Below are 12,534 nucleotides of genomic sequence, written 5' to 3'. Positions count from 1 at the left end.
TACTGTAGCTTGTATTGCCCCGTGTCAGTATGTATACTGTAGCTTGTATTACCCCGTGTCAGTATGTATACTGTAGCTTTTATTTGCCCCGTGCCAGTATGTATACTGTAGCTTGTATTTGCCCCGTGTCAGTATGTATACTGTAGCTTGTATTGCCCCGTGTCAGTATGTATACTGTAGCTTGTATTGCCCCGTGTCAGTATGTATACTGTAGCTTGTATTTGCCCCGTGTCAGTATGTATACTGTAGCTTGTATTGCCCCGTGTCAGTATGTATACTGTAGCTTGTATTGCCCCGTGTCAGTATGTATACTGTAGCTTGTATTGCCCCGTGTCAGTATGTATACTGTAGCTTGTATTTGCCCCGTGTCAGTATGTATACTGTAGCTTGTATTTGCCCCGTGTCAGTATGTATACTGTAGCTTGTATTTGCCCCGTGTCAGTATGTATACTGTAGCTTGTATTGCCCCGTGTCAGTATGTATACTGTAGCTTGTATTACCCCCGTGTCAGTTTGTATACTGTAGCTTGTATTGCCCCGTGTCAGTATGTATACTGTAGCTTGTATTGCCCCGTGTCAGTATGTATACTGTAGCTTGTATTGCCCCGTGTCAGTATGTATACTGTAGCTTGTATTGCCCCGTGTCAGTATGTATACTGTAGCTTGTATTTGCCCCGTGTCAGTATGTATACTGTAGCTTGTATTGCCCCGTGTCAGTATGTATACTGTAGCTTGTATTTGCCCCGTGTCAGTATGTATACTGTAGCTTGTATTGCCCCGTGTCAGTATGTATACTGTAGCTTGTATTTGCCCCGTGTCAGTATGTATACTGTAGCTTGTATTGCCCCGTGTCAGTATGTATACTGTAGCTTGTATTGCCCCGTGTCAGTATGTATACTGTAGCTTGTATTTGCCCCGTGTCAGTATGTATACTGTAGCTTGTATTGCCCCGTGTCAGTATGTATACTGTAGCTTGTATTGCCCCGTGTCAGTATGTATACTGTAGCTTGTATTGCCCCGTGTCAGTATGTATACTGTAGCTTGTATTGCCCTGTGTCAGTATGTATACTGTAGCTTGTATTTGCCCCGTGTCAGTATGTATACTGTAGCTTGTATTGCCCCATGTCAGTATGTATACTGTAGCTTGTATTGCCCTGTGTCAGTATGTATACTGTAGCTTGTATTGCCCCGTGTCAGTATGTATACTGTAGCTTGTATTGCCCCGTGTCAGTATGTATACTGTAGCTTGTATTTGCCCCGTGTCAGTATGTATACTGTAGCTTGTATTTGCCCCGTGTCAGTATGTATACTGTAGCTTGTATTGCCCCGTCAGTATGTATACTGTAGCTTGTATTGCCCTGTGTCAGTATGTATACTGTAGCTTGTATTGCCCCGTGTCAGTATGTATACTGTAGCTTGTATTGCCCCGTGTCAGTATGTATACTGTAGCTTGTATTTGCCCCGTGTCAGTATGTATACTGTAGCTTGTATTTGCCCCGTGTCAGTATGTATACTGTAGCTTGTATTGCCCCGTGTCAGTATGTATACTGTAGCTTGTATTGCCCCGTGTCAGTATGTATACTGTAGCTTGTATTGCCCCGTGTCAGTATGTATACTGTAGCTTGTATTTGCCCCGTGTCAGTATGTATACTGTAGCTTGTATTGCCCCGTGTCAGTATGTATACTGTAGCTTGTATTTGCCCCGTGTCAGTATGTATACTGTAGCTTGTATTTGCCCCGTGTCAGTATGTATACTGTAGCTTGTATTGCCTCGTGTCAGTATGTATACTGTAGCTTGTATTGCCCTGTGTCAGTATGTATACTGTAGCTTGTATTTGCCCCGTGTCAGTATGTATACTGTAGCTTGTATTTGCCCCGTGTCAGTATGTATACTGTAGCTTGTATTTGCCCCGTGTCAGTATGTATACTGTAGCTTGTATTTGCCCCGTGTCAGTATGTATACTGTAGCTTGTATTGCCTCGTGTCAGTATGTATACTGTAGCTTGTATTTGCCCCGTGTCAGTATGTATACTGTAGCTTGTATTGCCCCGTGTCAGTATGTATACTGTAGCTTGTATTGCCCCGTGTCAGTATGTATACTGTAGCTTGTATTGCCCCGTGTCAGTATGTATACTGTAGCTTGTATTGCCCCGTGTCAGTATGTATACTGTAGCTTGTATTGCCCCGTGTCAGTATGTATACTGTAGCTTGTATTGCCCCGTGTCAGTATGTATACTGTAGCTTGTATTTGCCCCGTGTCAGTATGTATACTGTAGCTTGTATTGCCCCGTGTCAGTATGTATACTGTAGCTTGTATTTGCCCCGTGTCAGTATGTATACTGTAGCTTGTATTACCCCGTGTCAGTATGTATACTGTAGCTTGTATTGCCCCGTGTCAGTATGTATACTGTAGCTTGTATTGCCCCGTGTCAGTATGTATACTGTAGCTTGTATTTGCCCCGTGTCAGTATGTATACTGTAGCTTGTATTTGCCCCGTGTCAGTATGTATACTGTAGCTTGTATTTGCCCCGTGTCAGTATGTATACTGTAGCTTGTATTTGCCCCGTGTCAGTATGTATACTGTAGCTTGTATTGCCCCGTGTCAGTATGTATACTGTAGCTTGTATTTGCCCCGTGTCAGTATGTATACTGTAGCTTGTATTTGCCCCGTGTCAGTATGTATACTGTAGCTTGTATTGCCCCGTGTCAGTATGTATACTGTAGCTTGTATTACCCCGTGTCAGTATGTATACTGTAGCTTTTATTTGCCCCGTGCCAGTATGTATACTGTAGCTTGTATTTGCCCCGTGTCAGTATGTATACTGTAGCTTGTATTGCCCCGTGTCAGTATGTATACTGTAGCTTGTATTGCCCCGTGTCAGTATGTATACTGTAGCTTGTATTTGCCCCGTGTCAGTATGTATACTGTAGCTTGTATTGCCCCGTGTCAGTATGTATACTGTAGCTTGTATTGCCCCGTGTCAGTATGTATACTGTAGCTTGTATTGCCCCGTGTCAGTATGTATACTGTAGCTTGTATTTGCCCCGTGTCAGTATGTATACTGTAGCTTGTATTTGCCCCGTGTCAGTATGTATACTGTAGCTTGTATTTGCCCCGTGTCAGTATGTATACTGTAGCTTGTATTGCCCCGTGTCAGTATGTATACTGTAGCTTGTATTACCCCCGTGTCAGTTTGTATACTGTAGCTTGTATTGCCCCGTGTCAGTATGTATACTGTAGCTTGTATTGCCCCGTGTCAGTATGTATACTGTAGCTTGTATTGCCCCATGTCAGTATGTATACTGTAGCTTGTATTGCCCCGTGTCAGTATGTATACTGTAGCTTGTATTTGCCCCGTGTCAGTATGTATACTGTAGCTTGTATTGCCCCGTGTCAGTATGTATACTGTAGCTTGTATTTGCCCCGTGTCAGTATGTATACTGTAGCTTGTATTGCCCCGTGTCAGTATGTATACTGTAGCTTGTATTTGCCCCGTGTCAGTATGTATACTGTAGCTTGTATTGCCCCGTGTCAGTATGTATACTGTAGCTTGTATTGCCCCGTGTCAGTATGTATACTGTAGCTTGTATTTGCCCCGTGTCAGTATGTATACTGTAGCTTGTATTGCCCCGTGTCAGTATGTATACTGTAGCTTGTATTGCCCCGTGTCAGTATGTATACTGTAGCTTGTATTGCCCCGTGTCAGTATGTATACTGTAGCTTGTATTGCCCTGTGTCAGTATGTATACTGTAGCTTGTATTTGCCCCGTGTCAGTATGTATACTGTAGCTTGTATTGCCCCATGTCAGTATGTATACTGTAGCTTGTATTGCCCTGTGTCAGTATGTATACTGTAGCTTGTATTGCCCCGTGTCAGTATGTATACTGTAGCTTGTATTGCCCCGTGTCAGTATGTATACTGTAGCTTGTATTTGCCCCGTGTCAGTATGTATACTGTAGCTTGTATTTGCCCCGTGTCAGTATGTATACTGTAGCTTGTATTGCCCCGTCAGTATGTATACTGTAGCTTGTATTGCCCTGTGTCAGTATGTATACTGTAGCTTGTATTGCCCCGTGTCAGTATGTATACTGTAGCTTGTATTGCCCCGTGTCAGTATGTATACTGTAGCTTGTATTTGCCCCGTGTCAGTATGTATACTGTAGCTTGTATTTGCCCCGTGTCAGTATGTATACTGTAGCTTGTATTGCCCCGTCAGTATGTATACTGTAGCTTGTATTGCCCCGTGTCAGTATGTATACTGTAGCTTGTATTGCCCCGTGTCAGTATGTATACTGTAGCTTGTATTGCCCCGTGTCAGTATGTATACTGTAGCTTGTATTGCCCCGTCAGTATGTATACTGGCCCTCATTCCGAGTTGTTCGCTCGTTCTTTTTCATCGCATCGCAGTGAAAATCCGCTTAGTACGCATGCGCAAAGTTCGCACTGCGACTGCGCCAAGTAACTTTACTATGAAGAAAGTATTTTTACTCACGGCTTTTTCTTCGCTCCGGCGATCGTAATGTGATTGACAGGAAATGGGTGTTACTGGGCGGAAACACGGCGTTTCAGGGGCGTGTGGCTGAAAACGCTACCGTTTCCGGAAAAAACGCAGGAGTGGCCGGAGAAACGGTGGGAGTGCCTGGGCGAACGCTGGGTGTGTTTGTGACGTCAACCAGGAACGACAAGCACTGAAATGATCGCACAGGCAGAGTAAGTCTGGAGCTACTCAGAAACTGCTAAGTAGTTAGTAATCGCAATATTGCGAATACATCGGTCGCAATTTTAAGAAGCTAAGATTCACTCCCAGTAGGCGGCGGCTTAGCGTGTGTAACTCTGCTAAATTCGCCTTGCGACCGATCAACTCGGAATGAGGGCCACTGTAGCTTGTATTGCCCCGTGTCAGTATGTATACTGTAGCTTGTATTGCCCCGTGTCAGTATGTATACTGTAGCTTATATTGCCCCGTGTCAGTATGTATACTGTAGCTTGTACTGCCCCGTGTCAGTATGTATACTGTAGCTTGTATTTGCCCCGTGTCAGTATGTATACTGTAGCTTGTATTTGCCCCGTGTCAGTATGTATACTGTAGCTTGTATTGCCCCGTGTCATTATGTATACTGTAGCTTGTATTGCCCCGTGTCAGTATGTATACTGTAGCTTGTATTTGCCCCGTGTCAGTATGTATACTGTAGCTTGTATTGCCCCGTGTCAGTATGTATACTGTAGCTTGTATTTGCCCCGTGTCAGTATGTATACTGTAGCTTGTATTTGCCCCGTGTCAGTATGTATACTGTAGCTTGTATTGCCTCGTGTCAGTATGTATACTGTAGCTTGTATTGCCCTGTGTCAGTATGTATACTGTAGCTTGTATTTGCCCCGTGTCAGTATGTATACTGTAGCTTGTATTTGCCCCGTGTCAGTATGTATACTGTAGCTTGTATTTGCCCCGTGTCAGTATGTATACTGTAGCTTGTATTTGCCCCGTGTCAGTATGTATACTGTAGCTTGTATTGCCTCGTGTCAGTATGTATACTGTAGCTTGTATTTGCCCCGTGTCAGTATGTATACTGTAGCTTGTATTGCCCCGTGTCAGTATGTATACTGTAGCTTGTATTGCCCTGTGTCAGTATGTATACTGTAGCTTGTATTTGCCCCGTGTCAGTATGTATACTGTAGCTTGTATTGCCCCGTGTCAGTATGTATACTGTAGCTTGTATTTGCCCCGTGTCAGTATGTATACTGTAGCTTGTATTGCCCCGTGTCAGTATGTATACTGTAGCTTGTATTTGCCCCGTGTCAGTATGTATACTGTAGCTTGTATTTGCCCCGTGTCTATGTATTTTTTCTGTTTGCTACAAAATCACGTAGTTTTGAGACGCTTTGCTCAGTGCGACTTGTCCTATTACGGCCACCCGGGTGGGTACGGAGCTTGCGCTGCATTCCAGTGAACGTAAGGGGGATGTTTTTGCTATTTAGTAGAAAATACTTGGAATATGAGTCTTTCTCTTTCTATAACATACACTTGGGGCAAGTCCTGCTGCCAAGTTCTAAAGAAAATGCTCAGGAACAACGTGCAATGGGGGTCATTCCGAGTTGATCGCAAGCTGCCGTTGTTCGCAGCGCAGCGAACAGTGGAAAAACCGGTATTTATGCACATGCGTATGCAACGCAATGCGCACGCGCGACGTACGGGTACAAAGTCCATTGTGGTTTTGCACAGGTTCTAGCGAAGCTTTCAGTCGCACGGCACAACGCAGGAAGATTGACTTGAAGTGAGCGTTTCTGGGTGTCAACTGACCGTTTTCAGGGAGAGGTTAGAAAAACGTAGGAGTGTCGGGGAAAACGCAGGCGTGGCCGGGCGAACGCTGGGCGGGTGTGTGACGTCAAAAGCCGTCCCTCCGTCGTTAGAATCAACGCACACAGAGAGTAACTTCGGGGCTGGTCTTGTTTTGCACAAACTGTTTTTGCATGCGCTCTGCCGCACAGGCGTTCGCACTTCTGCAAAGCGAAAATACACTCCCCAGTGGGCGGCGACAATGCGTTTGCACGGCTGATAAAAGTAACTAGCGAGCGATCAAATCGGAATGACCCCCAATATACAGAGTTTGGGTGCTTGGTTTTAGAAGTACCAAGGGCTCAGGACTGTCTTTAGCCAACACTGTTGAAATCTCCAGCTCACAAGTAGATAGGTTACAATCAACCCTACAACAGGTGATTCACCAGAGGGCAGCAAAAAAAATGCAATTACAGTGATGTACAAATCAGGTATCAATTCCAACACTTCCGAAAAACAAACAAGTAGCCGTACAGCCCTCTCCCTGAGCAAGTACACACAGTGACAGGGCTGTTTCCTATGAGACTGTAAGCTGTACCCGGTGCTTGTGTGTTTTTATTTATTTACTTATTACCAGTGTCTTATATAGCGCAGCATATTCCGTTTACAGTGTCTTATATAGCGCAGCATATTCCGTTTACAGTGTCTTATATAGCGCAGCAAGTTCCGTTTACAGTATCTTATATAGCGCAGCATATTCCGTTTACAGTCTCTTATATAGCGCAGCATATTCCATTTACAGTGTCTTATATAGCGCAGCATATTCCGTTTACAGTGTCTTATATAGCGCAGCAAGTTCCGTTTACAGTGTCTTATATAGCGCAGCATATTCCGTTTACAGTGTCTTATATAGCGCAGCATATTCCGTTTACAGTGTCTTATATAGCGCAGCATATTCCGTTTACAGTGTCTTATATAGCGCAGCATATTCCGTTTACAGTGTCTTATATAGCGCAGCATATTCCGTTTACAGTGTCTTATATAGCGCAGCAAGTTCCGTTTACAGTGTCTTATATAGCGCAGCAAGTTCCGTTTACAGTGTCTTATATAGCGCAGAAAGTTCCGTTTACAGTGTCTTATATAACGCAGCAAGTTCCGTTTACAGTGTCTTATATAGCTCAGAAAGTTCCGTTTACAGTGTCTTATATAGCGCAGCATATTCCGTTTACAGTGTCTTATATAGCGCAGCAAGTTCCGTTTACAGTGTCTTATATAGCGCAGCAAGTTCCGTTTACAGTGTCTTACATAGCGCAGAAAGTTCCATTTACAGTGTCTTATATAGCGCAGCAAGTTCCGTTTACAGTGTCTTATATAGCGCAGAAAGTTCCGTTTACAGTGTCTTATATAGCGCAGCATATTCCGTTTACAGTGTCTTATATAGCGCAGCAAGTTCCGTTTACAGTGTCTTATATAGTGCAGCATATTCCGTTTACAGTGTCTTATATAGCGCAGCATATTCCGTTTACAGTGTCTTATATAGCGCAGCATATTCCGTTTACAGTGTCTTATATAGCGCAGCAAGTTCCGTTTACAGTGTCTTATATAGCGCAGCAAGTTCCGTTTACAGTGTCTTATATAGCGCAGAAAGTTCCGTTTACAGTGTCTTATATAACGCAGCAAGTTCCGTTTACAGTGTCTTATATAGCTCAGAAAGTTCCGTTTACAGTGTCTTATATAGCGCAGCATATTCCGTTTACAGTGTCTTATATAGCGCAGCAAGTTCCGTTTACAGTGTCTTATATAGCGCAGCAAGTTCCGTTTACAGTGTCTTATATAGCGCAGAAAGTTCCGTTTACAGTGTCTTATATAGCGCAGCATATTCCGTTTACAGTGTCTTATATAGCGCAGCAAGTTCCGTTTACAGTGTCTTATATAGCGCAGCAAGTTCCGTTTACAGTGTCTTATATAGCGCAGAAAGTTCCGTTTACAGTGTCTTATATAGCGCAGCATATTCCGTTTACAGTGTCTTATATAGCGCAGCATATTCCGTTGCGCTTTACAATTAGAACAACAGTAATAGAACAAAACTGGGTAAAAACAGACAGACATAGAGGTAGGAAGGCCCTGCTCGCAAGCTTACACTCTATCACCCCACCTTACAGAGCTGCAGAAGAATATGTATAATGTAACATATAATCCAGATGTAATAATGTGATACATTGGGCACTGCACCTAGTTCCCAATCCTGGGGCCATGTGTACATGAGAGTCCCCCTAGGGGTGGAGGGGAGACCACCACAGGTCATCACATCTCCATACATGACAGTTGCTTACAGTTGGTGATGGGTCTCGCGTGTTTCCGGAGAATGTCACGTATCTATAGCGCAGACACAACGGCTGATTGCAGGAAACGAGGCCTCTCTGCACTTTGAAAATAAACTGTGCATTTTATTAACCCTTTCCTGACCACAGACAGCCCAGCAAGACCGTCACCATATGCGGATAGAATGCTATGGCTTGTAAGCATGAAACGTGTTACGGGCGGGATCCGGTCTGAAGATCGACAGTGTCTAGGTCGACAATGTTTAGGTCGACCACTATAGGTCGACAGTCACTAGGTCGACATGGATGGAAGGTCGACAGGGTTTCTAGGTCGACATGCGCTAGGTCGACAGGTCTAAAGGTCGACATGAGTTTTTCACTTTTTTTGGGGGGGGGGGGATTTTTTCATACTTAACGATCCACGTGGACTACGATTGGAACGGTAAAGTGTGCCGAGCGAAGCGGTAGCGGAGCGAAGGCACCATGCCCGAAGCATGGCGAGCGAAGCGGTGCACTAATTTGGGATCCCGGTCACTCTACGAAGAAAACGACACCAAAAAAAATAAAAAATCCTCATGTCGACCTTTAGACCTGTCGACCTAGCACATGTCGACCTAGAAACCCTGTCGACCTTCCATCCATGTCGACCTAGTGACTGTCGACCTGTAGTGGTCGACCTAAACATTGTCGACCTAGATACTGTCGATAAAACGAACCACACCCGTTACATACACAGCGGGGATAGCTTTATACAGCCTCACTCATGGTACTGATGCCCTAGGTTAAAGAGCTTGCAATCTAAATTGGACCTATACTAGGTGTTGTGCACAAACCGCTTCATTTATGTTTATATTATGAATATGGGTAAGGTGTATCAAGCTGTGGAGAGAGATAAAGTACTAGCCAATCAGCATCTAACTGCCATGTTACAGGCTGTGGGGTTCATTTAAAAACTCCCTGTGAATGATGAAACTCGTTGAGTATGATTAATGGTACTCCAGCCAATCAGCTACATACTGTCATCTTTCAAACACATGACAGGAGCTGAACACATGACAGTTGAGAGCTGATTGGCCGGAGCACCAGATATTATACGCAAAAAGTTTTATCACTCGTTGATAAATGGGCCCATATGTTTGAAAAATGACAGGAACTGATTGGTTGGTACTTTATCTCTCTCCACAGCTAGATATATCTCACCCTACAGGAGAAGCTGCCTCTCTGCTAGCTGGATATTTTATGTCTGTTTCCAGTTACTTATTTACAGTTCTGTATATAGCGCACATATATTCTGCAATTGCATCAGTCCCTGCAACGCTGTGTACACATACACACTAGGGTTACTTTTTTTGTCAGAAGACAATTAACTTGCCGGTGTGTTTTTGGAGTGTTAGAGGAAACCCTCACAAGCACGGAGAACACATACAAACTCTGCACAGAATAGCCATGACTGGGAATATTTCCAACTGTGTATGTCTAACATAATAGATTGTAAGCTCTGTTGCAGATGTGTCAGAGAGTATACAGCAGATCTGTGTCAGTCAGTATACAGCAGATCTCAGTCAGTATACAGTAGATCTCTGTTGGTCAGTATACAGCAGATGTGTCAGTATACAGATGTGTGTCGGTCAGTATACAGCAGATGTGTGTCAGTCAGTATACAGCAGACGCGTGTCGGTCAGTATACAGCAGATCTGTGTCAGTCAGTATACAGCAGATCTCAGTCAGTATACAGTAGATCTCTGTTGGTCAGTATACAGCAGATGTGTCAGTGTACAGCAGATGTGTCAGTATACAGATGTGTGTCGGTCAGTATACAGCAGACACGTGTCGGTCAGTATACAGCAGATGTGTGTCAGTCAGTATACAGTAGATCTCAGTCAGTATACAGCAGATCTCTGTTGGTCACTATACAGCAGATGTGTCAGTGTACAGCAGATGTGTCAGTATACAGCAGATCTCTGTCGGTCAGTATACAGTCGATGTGTGTCAGCCAGTATACAGCAGATCTGTGTTAGTCAGTATACAGCAGATCTCAGTCAGTATACAGCAGATCTCTGTTGGTCAGTATACAGCAGATGTGTCAGTATATAGCAAATGTGTGTCAGTCAGTATACAGCAGCTGTGTGTCAGTCAGTATACAGCAGATGTGTGTCGGTCAGTATACAGCAGATGTGTGTCGGTCAGTACACAGAACCTCCTGTCTGCAAGGTATAAGTACTGTGGGTGCCACCACAGCGGGTGCCCTGGTTACTGGGAGTTGTGTGACTGTGACACCGCTCTATCACACAGCGGGTGCCCTGGTTACTGGGAGTTGTGTGACTGTGACACCGCTCTATCACACAGCGGGTGCCCTGGTTACTGGGAGTTGTGTGACTGTGACACCGCTCTATCACACAGCGGGTGCCCTGGTTACTGGGAGTTGTGTGACTGTGACACCGCTCTATCACACAGCGGGTGCCCTGGTTACTGGGAGTTGTGTGACTGTGACACCGCTCTATCACACAGCGCAGGGAGACGTGTGAACACAACCAGACAATAAGCCACATCTGTACTATACTTGTAGGGTCTGTAACAAAGTATCTCAGCTCAGAGGTTACTACAGCAGCAGCTTTATTGTATCAGAACAACCCCCCCCCCACCACAGATGATGTGACACTGTACCCCCTGATATCCCCCGTCCCCCGCACCACAGCCCCCTCCCAGGTTACTCACCGAGGGTCTGCTCTGGAGTGACTAAGGGGGGCATTAGAAGAGAAATGTACAGAACATATATCCAAGACCACTGCGCTCCACTCTCCCAGCTTGTCCCCATCCCAGGCTGTGCTGTCACTCATCCTCCAACATGCCTCCTTCCCTCTCTCGCTCTCTCTCTCTCTATATATATATATATATATGTATGTGCAGCCCTGACCTGCCCCCTCCTCCCTGACTAAGCTCCCCCCTGCTCTCACACATCTGCCAGCCCCTAGTACTCTGTAATCAGATGCAGACTGCTCTCTGCCTCCCCCTCCAACCTCCAACCATCCCTGGGGCTGTGGGATTGCAGATTGCAGATGTGCAGACAGACAGACAGACAGACAGACAGGCCTGGCAGTGGAGGGGTTAAGGGGGCGTTAGTAGGGCTGTGAGTGGCACAGAGGCTGGGCTCTCCTTACTGAGCCCTAACTTCCTCCACACAGAACCCACTCCTCAGTCACTGCCCGCAAACCAGCAGTAGGGGTCTGATCTGCCCCCTACCCTGCCCACTGCCCGCTGTGCCCATGTGGGGAGCACGGAGAAAGTTCCCTGCACAGCCAACCAAGGGTTAAACACACAAACATCTGGAAATTGGGAAAGCGCTGGTTAAACCGGGCATGTCGGGCCCTTGTGATAATGTGGCTGGGGCCCGATTTGCAGAGGCCTTATTTGCCAAAGTGCCCCCCCCCCCCCCCCCCCACACACTTTATCACTTCTCCTTGCTTAATATATCTTCCCGTGTTTGAAAAATGACAGAAGCTGATTGGCTGGTAGTTTATCTCTCTCCACTTTATCACTTTAGTACATCTGGCCCAAAGTACCAACCAACCAGCTCCTAACTGCCAGGTTACAGACTGTGGGGCAGATGTATTAAGCCTGGAGAAGTGATAAAGCAGTGATAAGTAGAAGGTGATAACGCACCAGCCAATCATTACAGGTTTGAAACATGACAGTAAGGAGCTGATTGGCTGGTGCGTTATCACCTTCCACTTATCACTGCTTTATCACTTCTCCTTGCTTAATATATCTGCCCCTGTGTTTGAAAAATGACAGAAGCTGATTGGCTGGTAGTTTATCTCTCTCTGACCTGTGATATATCTCCCCCTTTGTACCCTCAGGAGTGTATTATACAGGAACGCACGCTTCTACCAATACAAGCGAAATATTCCCATGTACAATTATTATTACTCTCTGTATG

At 45.1% G+C, this 12,534-nt stretch overlaps 1 protein-coding gene across 1 annotated transcript in view; it reads right to left on the bottom strand.

Moving 5' to 3' along the window:
• Window positions 1-11,466, bottom strand: part of LOC134931268 (disintegrin and metalloproteinase domain-containing protein 33-like) — a 126,333-nt gene extending 114,867 nt beyond the window's left edge. Inside the window, exon 1 of the mRNA XM_063925399.1 lies at window positions 11,313-11,466. Within this exon, the coding sequence (XP_063781469.1) occupies window positions 11,313-11,412 (100 nt within the window). The 5' untranslated portion in view covers window positions 11,413-11,466. The remainder of the gene's footprint in view (window positions 1-11,312) is intronic.
• Between the last annotated feature and the right edge of the window lie 1,068 nt (window positions 11,467-12,534).

This window comes from Pseudophryne corroboree, chromosome 1 (genome assembly GCF_028390025.1).
Source record: "Pseudophryne corroboree isolate aPseCor3 chromosome 1, aPseCor3.hap2, whole genome shotgun sequence".
NCBI lineage: Eukaryota > Metazoa > Chordata > Amphibia > Anura > Myobatrachidae > Pseudophryne > Pseudophryne corroboree.
The sequence above is the reverse complement of the archived record's forward strand: the minus strand, read 5'-3'. Positions and strand labels throughout refer to the sequence as shown.